At 29.3% G+C, this 20,777-nt stretch overlaps 1 protein-coding gene across 2 annotated transcripts in view; it reads left to right on the top strand.

The window, feature by feature from the left end:
* The first annotated feature begins 3,201 nt into the window (after nucleotides 1–3,201).
* The window catches only part of grn (GATA binding protein grain), a 123,745-nt gene continuing 106,169 nt past the window's right edge, over nucleotides 3,202–20,777 (top strand). For both annotated transcript variants that reach the window (XM_075313420.1, XM_075313364.1), the window contains exons 1-2: nucleotides 3,202–4,224; nucleotides 12,662–13,222. In XM_075313420.1, coding sequence (XP_075169535.1) covers nucleotides 12,928–13,222 — 295 coding nt within the window. In that variant the 5' untranslated portion in view covers nucleotides 3,202–4,224; nucleotides 12,662–12,927. The remainder of the gene's footprint in view (nucleotides 4,225–12,661; nucleotides 13,223–20,777) is intronic.

Raw genomic sequence — 20,777 nt, 5'->3', positions numbered from 1 at the left:
GCACTCAGTGATAAGAGAGAAGTTCACCACTCACACACAATGGACTGAATAGTCTAAGTGAACCTGAAATATCGGGCCGCCACCTAAAACCGAACCTAACCTAGGTTCTATAAAATTTAGATCTAATTTATCGAAATTGCATTCTCTTTTTTTTGGCTAAAATGTATAACATATACTTTAAATGGTTTCTTAATTCCAAAAAATAAAAAATTTATACCAAACTTCGAAAACCTTAAAATAAGTCTTAGGCTACTTTTGACCAAATATATTCACCGAAAAATTAGTGTAAGTTTAAAAGTCCAAATATAACAGGTACTTCAAAATAAAAAAGGTTTTTAATTTAAAAAAAAAAAACTTTATGGCAACGATTTAAAATAAGTTGAAGCATTTTATTTTAAATCCAAAGATTCCATATCTTAGATAATTTGAAGATGATTTCTTTAAATCCAGAATTTTTTTCTTAAAGTATCCTAAATTTAATGAAAACGTTGTTGAAGACTATAAATTTCCTTTTAATTAAAATTTCATTAATGGAAAGGAAATTGTTCTTAATTGTAAATTGTGTATTCAAAATGTAGGATGCATAACCTAAATTTACTTGGATCCAAAGATATTGTCTTATCCTTAAGGCCATAGGAGCCAAAGATGTGGGTCCTTAAAGAAAAAACCAATAAATCAAAAAATTGTTTTTTTTTTTTCTTGACCAAAAGTCGTTAAACTTTCCGATGATGGCTTTAGGAGATTTGTCTTTAAAATGGATATAATTACATAAAAGAAAATTTTAATTTTCCTTAGTATTTTTAGTAGCATTTTGGGAATATATCTCCAATATTATTGAAATTGTTCTTATAATCGAAAATTAGTTTTAACTTGGCTATACATTTAAAGCATTAAGGTGTCCTTCAAAATTTTATTTACAAAAATCATTTTACTTGAACAATTATACAATTTGATGAATTTGTTGAAGTTGCATCTGAATTTGAAACCTTAAGTTGCGATAAACACCTTTGTAAAGAACTTTAATACCACTTGATCAAAAATGCAGAAAATACGAATAGATTCTCGGAAAATCTCAGGAGGCCACAATTCCAACATTGCTGGAATTATTCATTAAAAACAATAAAAGTTTATTATTATTTTATTTATTATTTATTTATTACGTAGAGTCTAGCACCTTCAGATTTATTCCCATAAATGTGGAACCAATTTCGTATTGCTGAAGAGAATTTTAAGAAATATATTAAATTATTTTTTTTTTAATTTGATAACTTTTTATTTAAAAAAAAAAAATATTTTTTTTTTTACTTTTCTTGTCACATGCCACTGTGACGGATCATCAGGACATATGTTAAAAAAAATCAAAATACAGGAGAGCCAGACATATTTGCAAACAACGGTGGCATATTAACAAAAAAAAAAAACGAAATTATAATAAAAGCTGGGATATTAGTTGTCTGCTCCTGTTATGTGAACACAAATCCATCCAAACTCACAAACAAAAATGTTCAACCAGAGGAGTACATAGTACACACAACAAAAATACACAACAGACAATCAACGCACAAAAGTAGTTGGCTAAAATATTAACAAATTGGCTTTTGTGTCCATGAAACTTTGGCGAAAAAGAAAATTTACACACTTATTGCCAGCAAAAGCATTTGCAAACAACACATGCTATGAGAAATACTTCCGTGAAAATTAAAACAACAACAACAACAGAAACAAATTCACGGTAATCTATTGTAGTCTATCAACACAGACAATAATAATAACAAAAAGTCATACAAAAAGTAAAATATCTCATAGCAAAAGCTTTGCATAAAGATTTGACAAAAAAACACACACACTCAATTCACAGAGCATACATGTAATAATACAAACACCCACATTCAAAGTCGTCTTCGAAAATTGTGTTTTTGTTAGGTCACCACCATATTATATGCTTGCTTATATCTAGCCCTCTCTCAAATCTCTTTGCCTCTTTCTATCACACACATATCATCATCGGTATTTATAAAATTGTATACGACTATGATGACGAAGAAGAAGAAGAAACATGAATCTAGACAAATCTGCAATTGTTAAAACCATAAATAAAACCGCAACATAATCACAAACGGAACGATCGATGATTGTTGTCACTTTTTGACAGCAAACGTACGAGCAGCAAACAGGCTGGCTAAAGCTACAGCAACAACAACACTACACATATTCAAACACACCCACATGACTTGTTAGGGGGCTTATCAAACAGCCCACTAAAACAAAAACAACACTTAACTATAACGGAGCCACAAACAACTACGATGACGGCGAATATGCACTATTCCACCAACCCAATGTAATCTACTGTTTACATTCTCTCACTTAAATAAGGAGAGTAATAATATCTGTAGAGAACCCAAAAGCCCAAGAGCACAATGCATTGCGATGAGTGCATTACGTTATGTTAGCCTTTGTTATGCTTGCTACACGATATGGGGGCCAAATGAGATGAAATGCAAAGAATTATACAAAAACACACGAGACAACAGAAAAATTGCAATGCAATATTATTTAATATTGTTTTTGTTGTTTGTATTTGCTTTCAGATATCAATAGGGTTAAAGCCATAATACAAAGGTGTGAATGAAATGTCAGTGGGTTTGGAAAAAATGAGATAGAGTGATAACAGTAGAGCCAAAAACTCAATGCAATTTCACACATTGTGCTTGGCAGAAACAAAAAAAAAACAACAACAAATGTTTTTGCAGCCTCTTTTACAAAAGAGAATAGAGAATGAGAGAAATTAGTTGTCTCAAAAAAAAATCAAGAGAAGAGAGTTAAGGCATTGCCAGCTTCAACAAAATTTGTAAAATATTAAAACCAAATGAAAGGGACGCCCCTTTTGCCTAACGGAAGAGAAAAAGCAAGCATTAACTATTTTTAGATAATCTATCTCTTTCCCTCTTGTGCGGATTATGGTGAACAACCATTTTTGTGTTTTAACCTCGTTGCTCACTGCCCCTACTAAACACCCCTTAATCGATTTAAACCTGTTCTACGTTAACACATCTCCTTGTACTTGTCTCACCCGTAATCACTTTATCTCTTTCTCTCTCAGGCCTTAACACAACTGGGGTGGTGCACAACAGCATATGTTTGTGTTGCTTCGATAACGTTATGTTCCCATGAACAATCAGTTGGTCTGTGACCGTTGAACGGACGAGAAACAAACGTAGTAGAGGCAAGCAAACGTATTTTTTTCTGTTGCGTGAGAGTGTAGGTTTTTACGTTACTTCTTCAGTTTTTGTTTTACATTGCGTAGCATGTGCGTGTGTGTGTATAGAGCTAGATGAAGAAGAAGAATCGTTCCCCCCATCTCGCTATGTAGATGTGTTGTACACCACACAAATAATACCAAACGGACACGGTTGTACGCTATCAGAGATTTTAGTCATTGACAGAGCGCAGAGCTCCCTGACTATCTTCTTTTGCCGTTGCGAAAAACGAAAACAAACAAACAACAAATCCAATCAAACAATCGTCGTTGAATAATAATCACACATCACACGCCGTACGCTAGCTCGCTCTTGTTGTGTACGTAGTTTTTGTTGTTGGTTTTTTTTTTGTATAACCAACGTCGTTGTCGTTGTCGTCGCCGTACTCGCCGTAGTTCGAAGTTGTCGTAAGAAATCTGAAATCTTCAAATCAGTGCGTTATCATCGCCAACCATATCACAAACAAAACAAAATTTTTAACGCTTACCACTCACTCACTCATTTAGTTCAGTCAGTCATTGGCTCTCTTTGCTAATGCCAATGTCGATGTTGATGGTTATTGTAATCGTGATCTAAAATCAAGATTTAATAAAGAAAAAAAAAATTGTCTAATAACCGGTGTAATCGTAAACCTGTCAAAGTGCACAACTAAAAAAAAAACAAACAACAACAAATAATAAAAATATTTGCATAATAAATTATATCACAAAGAAAAGAAAAGTAGTAAAAAAAAGAGAGAAACCACAAAATATAAATAACCACAAGTAATAATTTAACTATTTCAACAAAAAAAAAAGCAAACAAAAAAAAAAAAGAATATTAAGTGCCGTGAGAACCAAATATATATAAATACAGTGATTTTGTTTTATTTGAATATTTAATACGAGAAAAAGAAAAATAAACATCATAAATAAATTAAACATGTTTGAGCCAACAAGTGCAAAACGATTTTAAGTTTTAAATTGTAAGCATGCTCTGAAATATAAAAGGATTACCGAAATCATTGCAAAAACCCGCCCCCAGCAAGTGAAAAATGCCGTCGTTATATTGATTTTATGGAATTTCATATTTGTTTTCGAGCGAATCAATACAGGAATAATTGTCCACCATATTCCAGTTGGAATTTTCCTGGACTTAGGGTTTGTACATTAAATTCATAGCTACTGGTTTTCTCTTATGGTGCGAAAGTTTTGCGACGGCTTAAAAGCCAGTTGAAAATTTGTCGGAAGGAAATTACATTTTGTTTCTTTTTTATTTCGAAAAGAAGAAGAAGAACAAGGGAAAAGGTTTTAAAATCTATAAAGATTTTATGGGGGTTTGAAAAAAAATAATAATAATAATAACAGTAATAATAATATTAGTTAAAAATTAAAAAAAAAAATCTATAACTCAATAAAAATAAGAAATGTTTAAAAGAAATATTTTTCTATAAATTAAAATTTATCTAGGAAAATAACTAAAATTAATTTCAAAAAACTAAAAACCTAAAAAAAAATAAAATTTGTCTAGGAAAATAATTTAAACAGATTTCAAAAAACCAAAAACCTAAAAAAAAAAATAACATTTGTCTAGAAAAATAATTTAAACAGATTTCAAAAAACCAAAAACTAAAAAAAAAAATAAAATCAAAGTTAAGGTAAAAATGGCAGCCCGATTAAGTTTCATTCCGAAACAGCTGTACATTGCGATTCAGTCTATTGCGATAAAAAAATTAAAATTTAGGAAAAAATTTTAGGAAAAAAAGGTTAAAGTGGCAGCCCGATTAAGTTTCAGGCTCACTTAGTCCATTCAGTCTATTGTGACAAAAAATTAAAATTTAAAAAATAATTTAAACAAATCTAAAAAAAAAAAACAAAAATATGAAAATTTATCTAGGAAAATAATTTAAACAAATTTAGAAAATATTATGATAAAACACCTTACTATTCAAAATAACCTTCTTCAATATTTCAATATTATATCGGATTATTTTTTATTGCCCCTGTAGACACCACTAAATTTTCAACTATTAATTAATAATAATATATAATAATAAAAATAGTTTAATAATATTCTCCATTTTATTAAATAGAAGAGAAAAAATTTAGTTTTTCGTAAATGAGAAATTTATTACTAATATAAATAAATTAAAAATAAGAGTACACAATACAATTTACAAGATTAATTTCGCATCTTCCGTTACCTCAAACTCATGGATGTTCTTTCCAAATAATTTCTTTATTTTTTATCACATTTTTATGTTGGGAACTGAAATGTAAAAATGCTTGTTAAAAAAAATTCTCTTTGTTATTACAAAACGTAAACGTTTTAAATAAATTGTGAAAGAACAGAATCAGACGCATTATAATATTTTCAAAGCTTTTGTGGTTTAATTCAAATTTTAATTTAAAAATCACTACGTTCCAACGTAGTGAAAAATATATACATATATTCCGCGGCAGAATCTATAAAATAAATTTTATTACAAATGAAAAAAAAAAAAAAACAAAACAATATACTCTTGAGATTTTCTAAGAATTGTTGCCTTTTCTTCTATTTCTGTCCAATATTTTGTTCTACTCACCATCAGCAGAAGCTTTACTGAGAAAAAGTTTCTACCAGGCATACAAACAAACCAATATTGACTTCTTCAAATCACTTCCATAAATTTTTAGAAAACATTGGCCCATCATTAAAAACAGAAGACAGTCTTATCGGCAATTAGCTATCTCGTATATCACAGTGGATATATGATAAATATAATTAAATTTGGGGAAAAAAGGGAAAATCTAAAAAAAAGAGTATCAAGTCCATAGAATAGTAATAGAAGGTTGAATCCCATAACGATAATCAAAATGGAAACGATTTGAGTATTAAAATTTTCCAATTTCAAGGATTATAAAAAATCGATTTTGAAGATTTAACCGACATTGAAAATAAATTTAATTCCAATGTCGGTTAAATCTTCAAAATCGATTTTTTATAATCATTGAAATTGAAAAATTTAATAATCAAATCGACTTTATTGTTTTTGTACCAACAAATCGCTATTCTATGCCGTAGCTTCCAGACAAACTACAACTCGAAAATACCCCCAAAAGATCTTTATAAGTCCAAGACAAAGTCGTTGTAATTTCTTAAGAGGCCATGAATATCTAAATCGAATAACGTTATTTCTTGCAGTGCATAACATTTTGTTGGAGAAAAAACGAAGTTAACGCCGGTGATGCATCTTTTCCATCTTCCGCTAAAGTATCTTTTAGTTTTCGATAAAGCCTAGTTTTCTTATTGTGTCCTTTTAAATTGAATTGCACGAATTAAATGAAAATTATAATTGCCAACTATTTTGTAAAGAAATGTAATATGAAGATCATAATGAAAAAATTCTGTTCAAAATCACTAACAAGAAAAGTATCCGACCTCTTGTTTTAAAGTCTTTTATAAGGAAATATTTCAGAAATCCTAGATATTAGTTAAAATGTGACTTTAGGGTTTGTCTTAAGTATGCACACATAAATTCTTGATATATTTTATAAATAAAGAGACTAATGTTAATTAGAGCTGCTCATCATTTTGTATCTATCAATTCGTTTAGATTTTTAAATTCAAACATTTTACTAAAATCGATAATAAAATAATAACTTTGATTTAATGCTTCAATAGTCCAAAATATACGGCACACAAAAATAAATTGTAGAGCATGTAAAGTAAAAAGCCCAACTATGTCTTTCGTTATTTACCAAGTTGCCATATCAATTAATTTGATATTTTAAAATTAAAGTTTTTAGTCATCTGGAAAAAAAAAATTGGGAAACTATAAAACATTTTAGCCAAATGTTTGGTGTCTTACAGAAATCTAATATATTTTCTATAGGCTCTTATGGTTTATTAGATTTATTAGGGAGTTATAATAATATTTTGCAAATGCCGTCGTTGCGGGATTTATTAAAATATCTCGAGCTGCAGTATTACAAATCAAATCAAGTCAACTCAATTAAAACAAACCCTAGATTGCACACACAAGTGAATTATATATTCCGTGAATACGGAGGCCAGTATAAAATACTATCCTTAATCAGTTGTATCATATCAATTAGTTTACTATTTTAAAATAGAAAATGTTTTTATAATCTATAACAAATTAAAATTTTCTTATGTTGAAAATATGATCCTCAACATATTTTGCACACATTGCAATGGTATAGATTTTATACAACAAGAGGCTTAAATAAATCTGTATCTATATACCGTATTTCCATATCAATTCTTGATTAGCTTAGAAAATCATTTATGTAAAAGTTAATAAAATACATATGTGGAAAATTCTACAATAATTTGATTACTAACTGAAACTTTTATATATTTTTATATACAATTAATTTTGATATTTATTCTATAACTTTCTACCCATAATATGTCATGGTGAATAATTGAAAATTTACAGTTTGAATTTTACAAAATTCATAAGCACACAGGGATTTTATTGAATTCCAATGAAAGTAAATACCATGGATAATATTGTGTATTGTTATTTTACCCTATAACAATTTCTATTAAGTTAGAGTTTGAAGGCACCGTAGTGCAATGTTTAGCATGCCCGCCTTGCATTCACAGGGTCGCGGGTTCAAACCCAGTTTCGTCCAAACACCAAAAAGTTTTTCAGCGGTGAATTATCCCACCTCAGTAAAGCTGGTGACATTTCTGAGTGTTTCAAAGCTTCTCTAAGTGGTTTCACTACAATGTGGAAAGCCGTTCGGACTTGGCTATAAAATGTAGGTCCCTTGTCATTGAGCTTTACATAGAATCGGGCAGTTCTTAGTGATAAGAGAGAAGTTCACCACTGTGATATCACAATGGACTGAATAGTCTAAGTGAGCCTGAAATATCGGTCTGTCATTACTATACCTAACCTAATCTAACCTAGAGTTTGAATTTTACAAACTTCGTATGCACACAGCGACTTTACTGATTTCCAATGAAAGTAAATGCCATGGTTAAAATTTGCTATTGTTGTGTTACCCCATAACAATTCTTATTAGGTTAAAACAACAGTTTTTATATAATTGCAAATATATCCTAAAAATTTAATATATTTCATTTGAATTTCTATTTAATTTTTTAATAATAATGCACACAGCGACTTTACTGATTTCCAATGAAAGTAAATGCCATGGATAAAATTTCCTATTATTATGTTAGCCCATAACAATTCTTATTAAGTCTAAAACAACAGTTTTATTAAATGTCAAATATATCCTAAAAATTTAATATATTTGAATTTCTATTTAATTTTTATCATTCGTCTATAAATTTTTAACAATTCTACGAATATATATAACTAATAAAATTTATATGTTCACTGAAGAGTCTCATTTGTTGTAAGATATGTTGGCATGTAATCTCATTAAATGAATTGTAATTTTAATTTATAAAATAACTAAAGAGGAATATGAAAAACAAAATGAATAATGACCAATAAATGAAAATCTAGAATTTCTAAAAAATTTCGCATGCACACATCGACATGTTTTATATGTGATTGAATTACAGGCTTTAAATAAAATTTTGTATATTCAAGTCGGCCTATAACAATTCCGATTAACTCTCAAATCTGAATATTTTGAAAATTTAATTTTGTTAGAAAAAAATACATACTTCAATCGAGAATTTCTAAAAAATTTCGCATGCACACATCGACATGTTTTATATGTGATTGAATTACAGGCTTTACATAAAATTTTGTATACTCAAGTTGGCCTATAACAATTCTGATTAACTCTCAAATCTGAGTCTTTTGAAAGTTTAATTTTGTTAGAAAAAATGAACTTTATCGTATACCATGTATCCCCACATATTTTTTTTTAATAATTTTAATGAAATAATTGTTTACTAACCAATCACTTGGTGTACCTGATTCTCATAATCATAAGAAATCTTTGAGCCAAACAATTAACCTTCGACATTTAGTATTTTTCCTTGTGTAGCTAGAATTGATGAATTTCTCACTTTTTTATGTTCCACTGTCAAATTTTGTTAAAGTCTTCATTTGATTTTTCCCCATTTCAATTGTCATTGACAAGCCATGTTGACGTTCTTGCCTTCTTATCATTTTAATGAAAATTGTTAAAAATCGAAATCATTTAGAAAAACCCAAAAAAAGGCAAAGAATCAACAAAAAACCTATTGCCTGTTATCAATCAACAAATATACAGTGAACCAACGATTGGAAGAAAAAAACAATCTTACATTTTTTTTTACTTCTAACCTAGGGAACCTGCAGGAAAATAGATAACAGTTATCAAAATCGATTGTAGAGTATTTCAAAAGTATTTTTTGTTTTCTTCCAAAAAACGCAAATGCCTAACCCAAAAAGGGGGAGAAGAGAGAAATGTAAACACCTTTTATATGCAGTGTATGTGCAATTGACGAAACTAAATTGAAAAAAAGTCGAGTCTTTATCTAAGAAACACACATAATCAGAAACAAGTCCAGTTTAGATTGGAAACTGTCAAATATTTATTGAGCTACCTGTCATTAACAAATATTTGTCATCTGTTTTTATTGTTGTTGTTATTGTAGATGAAATGATATGAATACCCCCAGACGATAGTTAAGAATTTAATAGATATTGAATTTGTATATAGGGTATACTATGTATCATATCTATGATTGACTAGGTTAAAGAATGTTATCTCTTTGGTATCTAGAAACTAACTTCTTTTAATTTTACGTAGTTTTTTTTTTTGTTTTTTTTTTTGTTTCATCGTTCAATTTGAGAAAGACACATGCCTAGGGAGAACAAATAGACCTTAGTATCTACTGATAAAGTAATTTTTATTTTTCACCATCATTTTGAGGGAAAAGACAGTTATTTTCAGTTTGTTTTTTTTGTCTAGTGGAAACCCTTAAGGAGTCTTATTAGTAGTTTCACAGAATTAGCCAAATAACCTGGTAAGAGTTTAAGGCCACTAGCTATGGTCTACAAGAGGCGACATCCCAGTCATAAATCTTTCTAAAACTGGTCACCAAAAAGAACAAAACACAGCATTCAAAACGCCCACCCAAACGAGATTGTCCCCTAACGAAAACAGCGAGAACAATAAACCACTTACTCAGTCCGTTAACCCAGAAGTATGTCTCTAAAATCTCCCAGGGTGCAGGTGACACAATCAGAATACCTTGTAATAGCTATGAAAATATCACCGAAAAATACTAAATTACAATAACAAATCCAATAACTATGGTCAAACACCAGCCAACCTTAGCGCCAGCCAGTCAGCCTCTAAAGGCGACATAAAACGACGAAATCTTTTGTTTGAAATTATCCCTGAAAGGAAACACGAGTGATCGGAAAGCAACAATTCATTGGGTAACAATAGAACAATCAAATGTGGTAAATACCAAAATAGATACTCTACACAAATTCATCTAAACTATTGTGAGCTATGGAAGAATACAGCATCAGGCCCACTTTCGCTTGTTGTTCTATTCTTTTTTCGTCTCTGTTTTTTTTTTTTTTTGGTTAAACAAGGATCATAGGGCTAACAAAACAAATTGTTTATAGCCAATATTCAATGCAAACGAAAATAACAAGCGAAAAATTGCGTACCCGATTTTTCTTTTCACAAAAAACAAAAAATGAGCATTTGTATGTATGTCTGTCCTTCGGTTGTAAATTTTATGTTGTCGCTTTAAAAATAATTATTTTTGTGTGCAAATCCTCTTGAGAAACAAAAAAAAAAAAGACAGACCCTTAAAGTCAATTGTAATTTTAACCGCAGTTGTTATGACAAAACAAAAGAAAAATAAAAACAAAAACCTTTGAGGGGAGAATAAAATGGGATTTTCAGCGCATATAGGAAAATGTTAGAAAAAATGATTTTTTAAACTTGGCAGCATTTTTTTATTATGAATATTTTTTAATAAAAATAAATATTTGGAAGCATTTTTGTTATTATGATTTTTTTTTAAATAAAAATCGGTATTTGGAAACATGTGGAAAAAAATGTATGTTTAATTAAAATCAATTTTTAACTAGAAATTTTATAATTTTTATTAGTCAACAATTTTTTCTTAATTCAAAAACCAAAAAAAAAACTAAAAATAAAAACACTCTCCATTAATGCGTCATAGCCTATCATTGCGTACTAAAACAAAAAAAAAACTCTGCTTCTTCGCACTTTAGACTTTAAATTCCATACCAAGATATGAAAATGGATCATAAAACTAAACAAAATACCGCATTTTGGTCCCGCGACAATCCGACGACATTGAAGTCCATAAATCACTTGAATCAACACAAAAAACAAAGTAAATAATAGGTAACTAGCGAGATAGCGGATAATATTTTTGGTTAAAAAGAAATTACCAACCAATAAAAAGAATGAGCAAAATTTTAAATGCTCCCGCGTATTTTACGATGGTTATAGGAGGCTATTGTTTTTTTTTATGATATACGTATGATTACTGCTATAGCCATAGATCTATAAATGCGGGTAAACCATGTAGCTTTTGATTAAAATAATGATTGTGATAAGGCTTAGGATAAACTGAAATAATCAATTTTGGTTTGGGGGTAGATAAAATGGAAAATAAAATAAAAGAATATAATCATTGGAAAAAGATAAGACAATTAGAAGAAGATTTCATATTTTTTCAAGTTTTCCAATTTGGCAGCTCTTTTATAAAATTACCCTAAATTACGATTGTCTTTTTTTTTTTGTAAAAAATAAACAAAGCTTGGAAGTATATTTTTTTCGGTGATTGCAGAATACAAAATTATATATTTTGAAAATTTTCTATAAAACATATGTTCATAATAAAAAAAAAAATAATTTTAAATATTACCCTTCACAAATTTGGCTGCTTTTTTCTAATTTCAATAGAAAAAAATTAATTGATATCTTAAAAGAAAATCATATTCATTTAATTTAATAAATTAAATTAAACTCTTTTAGTTCTTTGTGTTAAGCTATTTTTGATCAAGTTTTTAAATGTTGCAAATGAAAAAAAACATTTATCTCATTAATTTCCTGGACATTTCTTCTTATATAATAATTTAATTTTCATCCCACATTTCTTTCAACTTGGCATCACCTTTCCCATTTAAATGATTATATCGCACATCTACCGCCTTTTATCTTTCATGAAAAAAAAATTGAATTATAACAAATGATTGAATTATTGCTTATGACTATATGCTTTGATTTCAAATGCATTCATTGAAAGTAACGCAACAAAAAAATAAAAAAAGTTTGATATCTTCGCTTGGCAGTTTTTGTATTGATTTCGATTCGATTGCGGCAAATCCAATGCTCACAAAAGAAATTTTAATTAGAATTAAAACAAAACCTAAAATACAATTCATGTCAATGTCATTTGTTTATGTTTTTTTTCTCTTTAATAAAATTTATTTATTTTAGTTTCTTTTTGTGAAAAAACCGCAGAGTTTAAAACAAAAAAAAATGAACAACAATTATATGGAAGTTAATTCAAGTAATAAATAAACAATACATACAGAGATACCGCAACAAGTTCATAAAGGCAAGAAACAGCCATAAAACAAAACGAAAAAAAAACAAGACTTTTATTAAATATCACCCAAAAAACAAACAAACCAACAAACAAAACTCCTTTCCTAACGATCCCCTTAGGTGTTAATAAAAAAAGCATCAAAATTATACTCGACATGGATATGACTTCTACTGCCGAAGCTGCTGCGCGCAGCTGGTATGATAATCCCCGCCTTGTGGGCGGTGGTTCACCACAAACAAATGGTTTGGGTTCCTCAGCATCGGGTCTGGGTCATCATGGTATGTCCGCAGGTCTGGGCTCAACAGCCGGTGGCAGTATGGGTCTGGGTGGTAGCGGTGGAGCCGGTAGCACTGGCGGTCTTGGCTTAGATACCTCCGATATGGGCGCCTTCTATGCATTGGAAAGTAGTGGACATCATCGCAGATATTATCCCAGCTATCATCAACATGGTAAGTGTTTGAGAAATATTTATAAATTGTAGAATTTTTTTTTTACTTAAAGAAAAGTTAAAACAATATATATATAAAATGGGGCCAGCATAACGAGTTTGAGAAAAAAATACAAATATAAAATAAAATACAAAAAATACATAAAAAATACATAAAAAAATGTAAAATAAAAAAATATTCTTTGGGAATATTTTCTCGGATGGGGGTGAAATTTTTGAGTTCGGGGCTTGTTGGGGAATTTCCATAAATTTGGGGATTTTTTCGACAAATCGGTTTAATATTTTTAACAGAATTTTATTTCTATAGAAAATTTTGCCAAAATTTTATTTCTATAGAATTTTTTTGTCAAAATTTTAAAATTTTGCCAAAAATTTATTTCTATAGAAATTTTTTTTCAAAATTTTGTTGCTATAGAAAATTTTGCCAAAAATTTATTTCTATAGAAATTTTTGTCAAAATTTTATTTCTTTTTGTTTGTTATTGTTGGCTTCTCTTCAATCGTTATTGTTGTTTTTTTGTTTTTTTGATCTCAGCTTAAAGCCATGCATTGACTAAACTACAATTGTAGCTTAACCAACAGAGGAAAAGTATGCTTGTCAAATTTATTTGGGCAAAGCCCTATAGACTGCAAGATGGTTGGATGTACAGCTGTTTCGGAATTACCACATTCCTCATCAGCATCCTCTACTTGCAGCAAAACTATCAACCAATTATCAGAATAAATTCGGGTAATTCACTCAACCCAACGTGAACTACACTTGAACCTCCCGAAAAAGGGTTTGATAGTCGACTACTGCCTAAACAAATTTGCCAGCATATCTCTTTTCCTTTGCCAAACTCAAATCATCGATTTGTATGTATTTGGCTGGGTTTGTTTTTGAGCGTGCTTCCTCTATCTTCATTCGTTTTGTTTGTTATTGTTGGCTTCTCTTCAATCGTTATTGTTGTTTTTTTGTTTTTTTGATCTCAGCTTAAAGCCATGCATTGACTAAACTACAATTGTAGCTTAACCAACAGAGGAAAAGTATGCTTGTCAAATTTATTTGGGCAAAGCCCTATAGACTGCAAGATGGTTGGATGTACAGCTGTTTCGGAATTACCACATTCCTCATCAGCATCCTCTACTTGCAGCAAAACTATCAACCAATTATCAGAATAAATTCGGGTAATTCACTCAACCCAACGTGAACTACACTTGAACCTCCCGAAAAAGGGTTTGATAGTCGACTACTGCCTAAACAAATTTGCCAGCATATCTCTTTTCCTTTGCCAAACTCAAATCATCGATTTGTATGTATTTGGCTGGGTTTGTTTTTGAGCGTGCTTCCTCTATCTTCATTCGTTTTGTTTGTTATTGTTGGCTTCTCTTCAATCGTTATTGTTGTTTTTTTGTTTTTTTGATCTCAGCTTAAAGCCATGCATTGACTAAACTACAATTGTAGCTTAACCAACAGAGGAAAAGTATGCTTGTCAAATTTATTTGGGCAAAGCCCTATAGACTGCAAGATGGTTGGATGTACAGCTGTTTCGGAATTACCACATTCCTCATCAGCATCCTCTACTTGCAGCAAAACTATCAACCAATTATCAGAATAAATTCGGGTAATTCACTCAACCCAACGTGAACTACACTTGAACCTCCCGAAAAAGGGTTTGATAGTCGACTACTGCCTAAACAAATTTGCCAGCATATCTCTTTTCCTTTGCCAAACTCAAATCATCGATTTGTATGTATTTGGCTGGGTTTGTTTTTGAGCGTGCTTCCTCTATCTTCATTCGTTTTGTTTGTTATTGTTGGCTTCTCTTCAATCGTTATTGTTGTTTTTTTGTTTTTTTGATCTCAGCTTAAAGCCATGCATTGACTAAACTACAATTGTAGCTTAACCAACAGAGGAAAAGTATGCTTGTCAAATTTATTTGGGCAAAGCCCTATAGACTGCAAGATGGTTGGATGTACAGCTGTTTCGGAATTACCACATTCCTCATCAGCATCCTCTACTTGCAGCAAAACTATCAACCAATTATCAGAATAAATTCGGGTAATTCACTCAACCCAACGTGAACTACACTTGAACCTCCCGAAAAAGGGTTTGATAGTCGACTACTGCCTAAACAAATTTGCCAGCATATCTCTTTTCCTTTGCCAAACTCAAATCATCGATTTGTATGTATTTGGCTGGGTTTGTTTTTGAGCGTGCTTCCTCTATCTTCATTCGTTTTGTTTGTTATTGTTGGCTTCTCTTCAATCGTTATTGTTGTTTTTTTGTTTTTTTGATCTCAGCTTAAAGCCATGCATTGACTAAACTACAATTGTAGCTTAACCAACAGAGGAAAAGTATGCTTGTCAAATTTATTTGGGCAAAGCCCTATAGACTGCAAGATGGTTGGATGTACAGCTGTTTCGGAATTACCACATTCCTCATCAGCATCCTCTACTTGCAGCAAAACTATCAACCAATTATCAGAATAAATTCGGGTAATTCACTCAACCCAACGTGAACTACACTTGAACCTCCCGAAAAAGGGTTTGATAGTCGACTACTGCCTAAACAAATTTGCCAGCATATCTCTTTTCCTTTGCCAAACTCAAATCATCGATTTGTATGTATTTGGCTGGGTTTGTTTTTGAGCGTGCTTCCTCTATCTTCATTCGTTTTGTTTGTTATTGTTGGCTTCTCTTCAATCGTTATTGTTGTTTTTTGTTTTTTTGATCTCAGCTTAAAGCCATGCATTGACTAAACTACAATTGTAGCTTAACCAACAGAGGAAAAGTATGCTTGTCAAATTTATTTGGGCAAAGCCCTATAGACTGCAAGATGGTTGGATGTACAGCTGTTTCGGAATTACCACATTCCTCATCAGCATCCTCTACTTGCAGCAAAACTATCAACCAATTATCAGAATAAATTCGGGTAATTCACTCAACCCAACGTGAACTACACTTGAACCTCCCGAAAAAGGGTTTGATAGTCGACTACTGCCTAAACAAATTTGCCAGCATATCTCTTTTCCTTTGCCAAACTCAAATCATCGATTTGTATGTATTTGGCTGGGTTTGTTTTTGAGCGTGCTTCCTCTATCTTCATTCGTTTTGTTTGTTATTGTTGGCTTCTCTTCAATCGTTATTGTTGTTTTTTTGTTTTTTTGATCTCAGCTTAAAGCCATGCATTGACTAAACTACAATTGTATTTCTATAGAAAATTTTGACAAAAATTTATTTCTATACAAATTTTTATCAAAATTTTATTTTTATAGAAAATTTTGTCAAAGTTTTATTTCTATAGAATTTTTTTCAAAATTTTATTTGTATAGAAAATTTTGTGAAAATGTTATTTCTATATAAATTTTTGTCAAAATTTTATAATTTTGCCAAAAGTTTATTTCTATAGAAATTTTTTCAAAATTTTATTTGTATAGAAAATTTTGTGAAAATTTTATTTCAATATAAATTTTTGTCAAAATTTTATTTCTATGGAAAATTTTGTCAAAATTTTATTTCTATAGAAAGTTTTGTCAAAATTTTTTATTTATATTTTATTTCTACCGAAATTTTTGTCAATATTTTATTTCTATAGAAAATTTTTTCAAAATTTATTTCTATAGAAAATGTTGTCAAAATTTTATTTCTATAGAAAATTTTTGCCAAAAATTTATTTCTATAGAAATTTGTATCAAAATTTTATTTCTATAGAAAATTTTGTCAAAATTTTATTTCTATAGAAAGTTTTTTCAAAATTTTATTTCTATAGAAAATTTTGTCAAAATTTTATTTCTATAGAAAATTTTGCCAAAATTTTTATTTCTATAGAAAATGTTGTCAAAATTTTATTTCTATAGAAAATTTTGCCAAAATTTTATTTCTATCAAAATTTTATTTATCAAATAAAAAAAATGTGGAAAAATTTATTGAAGATTTTTGGGGACGAAAACATCAAAATGTTAGGACTAGATGTTAGAAAGCCAGAAAAATACCGGCAACACTGTCCATACCTCGAACTATTATTACAAAATTATTTTCCAATCTCCCACAATCTCATCACTCACCCTCAGCGATATTATCAATAATCAATCGAGTAAAATCTAAAATCAATTGATATTGCCAATATTTAAGATGACAGCTTAGCTGAGAATCATCAACCAAGCAGCGGCAACCGGAGGAGACAGCTGCTGCGCCTTAAGTATCAAAACCACTGACTTTGCCATGAATAATATAAGCACCTAAGTGAGTGAGTTAGCAAACGATGGCCATGCTAACTGAGTAAGCTCTCTTGTGATTTTGAGAATTTTGACATTTGTTAAGCTTTCAATCAAGCACAGCATATCAAACAAAATGACATTTGCAGACTAATGAATTTTAAAATCTTAATTTGCTTAAGATGAAGCCAAAAGAATCGCCAGAATATTTTGTTGTTTTCGTTTTCGATACTTTTTTGCTTACATTTCAGACCAGACTGTTTGTCTGTTAAGTTACAGATATTTCTTTTTACTGTCATCCATGATATAAGATAAATATTCTGGGGGTATATTGTTAGTGTTGTTTTGGTTGCTTTTTTTGTTTTTTTGTTTTTAATCTTCTTGTATATTTTTAAACGATTTGAATGATCGTTTTATAATATATGTGTCCAATTGTCCGTCCGTCTGTCCTATCATTCTGGGTTTCGGCTTGTCGTTATTTTTTTCTCTCTCGAAAAAATGGTCATATTTCATATCGGTATCGGTTTGTAGTCGATGAGTAGAGGAGGTTTGGGGTAGGCTATTATATATGATTTTGGTGTTTTCCAGGGGCGTATTGAAGTTCGCGCTTGCATGAATGAATTACAATGATCAAAATTCAATAACGCTTTCTTTTCATCTTTTTTTTTTTGATTCCTTTGTGCAGCATAAAGCTGAAAAATAAACAAAAATGACAGACATTGTGACGGGTAGTTGAGCTTAGCATAACCAGATCATGCCACCAGCATATTAGAGGTGGGCAAGTGACAAAAAGCACAGCTCGTGGGATGTGAGTCAAAGTGAAGAAAATAAAAAATAAATGAAGAAAAAAAAAAATGGAAAAATTAGGGGTCTCAAAAAAAAAAACAATACCAAAAAATCATAGTATCAATTAATTTTTTAATTGACTTTCAATTAATTTTTTAATTGACTTTCAATTAATTTTTAATTGATATTATAATTTCTGAGATTGAAAACATTTCAATTAAAATATTTATTGGATCAATTAAAAATTTGTTGGATAAATAATCAATAAATATACTTTAAAAAATTTTCAATTGAATATTTTTTTAAAACTCAATTAAGACTTTAATTGGAAATATTTTCGTGAATTTTGTTTGCTGTATACACAGACAAAAATATGTGTTTTCCAATCAAGAAATTAAATGATCCATTTAATTCGCATTTTGTTTCATGAGAGTAACTTTGTGATTTTCGCAATTGTGTTCGTGAGTATCAAATTTCCAATCGTGAGCTTTGAGATTGGAATTCTACTCACTTTCTCATCTCTGAAACATACCCTGGCTGGGGCACTATGAATTAAACATTTGCTTTGATTTAAGCAACAAGGAAAAATCGTTTAAACGTTCCTCGATAAATAATTGAATGAAGCGCTCACACATTCGCTCTCCCCTGTCATTTCATTGCAGTAAAGAGAAAAGGGAAATATTGATATGCCTATGTGATTTTGAATGGCATCAAAAAAAAAATTTTTTGCGCATATTTGATCAATCAGGCAGTCAGTTGCTGCTGCAAATGGTAACTGTCTTATGGGTTCTGTATTTTAGTTTTCAATTTTTCGGAAACTTCTTTGGTGGCTTTTGTATTTTGCTACTTGGAAATCATTGAGCCATGTATTATTGTCGCATCAATGGCATGGTTAAATCCATTTTATTCCAATGAACAATGCATGTCCAATGCACCATGCTATGCTAAATAAATTCCAAGTTAAGTGAAATAAACGGCAATTTAAATGAAGGCGTTTCTTGTTGGTGAGGTCCCTACAAAAGCATCAAAGTGTCAATGGGGAATTGAGGCATAAGGGGGGATATGTAAAAAAATTGAGTTTGATAAAACAAAACAAATAATAAAATAATTGTATTATTATTTTGTTTTAATTTAATAATAATTGAAATTAAAAAAAAAATATTTCAATTATATTCATAATTTATTATGGTTTTAAATATTATAAATAAATAAATAATTTTTTAATCTAAAATCTAAAATTATTTGAAATTAATATACAAATAATATACAAATTTTAATCATTTCAAATGAAGTTAAATTTAATCCAATATAATTATTTTTTTTTTTATATTATTTTTAATAGTTCAAAAAACTAATTACAAAACAATTAAAATTTTCCTATAGCGTCAATAGAAAGTCCCTCCTCTATTGGTAACCATAATTTAACCACCTTTAATTTTCTTAATTTTTTTTCTCTCAAGGGTTGTTTTTTTCCTATTTAGCCTAGCGGGCGTTAATATTTATTTTGGTGCGTATGTTTTTGTTTTCTACTTCAATTTTATTTTTAACTATGGTCGTTTTTTTATTGTAAGCCTCTTTAATGGGTATATTTTTTTTTTTGGTTTCGCCTTAAGTTCTTTTTTTCGGCTTTGACGTTTGCTAGCTCGTTTATTGGTTTTCGTTTTTTCGAACAAGACAGACGCCCCGTCAATCACTCACGCACCATTTTGACAATTGAATGAATAGTAAATAGAGGTGAATATAGACGAGAAAAGGCAAAAGTGTGTAAATGTATGTTTTTTTTTTTTTTTTTGGAAACCAGCAAATCAATTGAATTTATGCGAGGGCGGTAGGGCCAAAGGTGAAGGTGCAAAGAGAGAAATATAGAGTGTCGTAATAGAAGGAGATATGAAAAAAATAGGAAATGTGAGTTGGAATATATTGAAAATCCTTAGGTTAGTTAGTTTGAGTGATAAGTAAATGATAAATTAATACATTAATATGAAATAAATTAAATACAAATAAATATGAAATAAAATACATAAAAAATAATATAAATAAATAATAAAATAAATTAAAAAAGTTATAAAAGTAAATAAAGAAATTATAAACCATATAGAAATAAACGGGACACAAATAAAAATGTATTTATTTTTATAAATAAAAAAACAAAATATTTATTTATAATATTTTAAACCACAATAAATAAATAAAATTATTTATTTTTAATATTTTAATATTTAATATTTAATACATTTATATGAAATAAATTAAATACAAATAAATATGAAATCAAATAAATAAAAAATAATATAAAAATAAATAAATAAATAATAAAATAAATTAAAAAAAAATTACAAAAGTAAATAAAGAAATTATAAATCACATAGAAATAAATAAACAGGACACAAATGTATTTATTTTTATAAATAAAAAGAAATATTTATTTATAATATTTTAAACCACAATAAATAAATAAAATTATTTATTTTTAATATTTTAAACCATAATAAATTATAAAAAATAAATACATAAATAATAAAATAAACTAAAAATATATCAAATTAAATAAAAAATTATAAATTATATAGAAATA

The sequence above is a fragment of the Haematobia irritans genome, chromosome 1 (assembly GCF_050003625.1).
Source record: "Haematobia irritans isolate KBUSLIRL chromosome 1, ASM5000362v1, whole genome shotgun sequence".
Taxonomy (NCBI): Eukaryota; Metazoa; Arthropoda; class Insecta; order Diptera; family Muscidae; genus Haematobia; species Haematobia irritans.
This window is presented reverse-complemented; position numbering and strand designations above follow the sequence as displayed.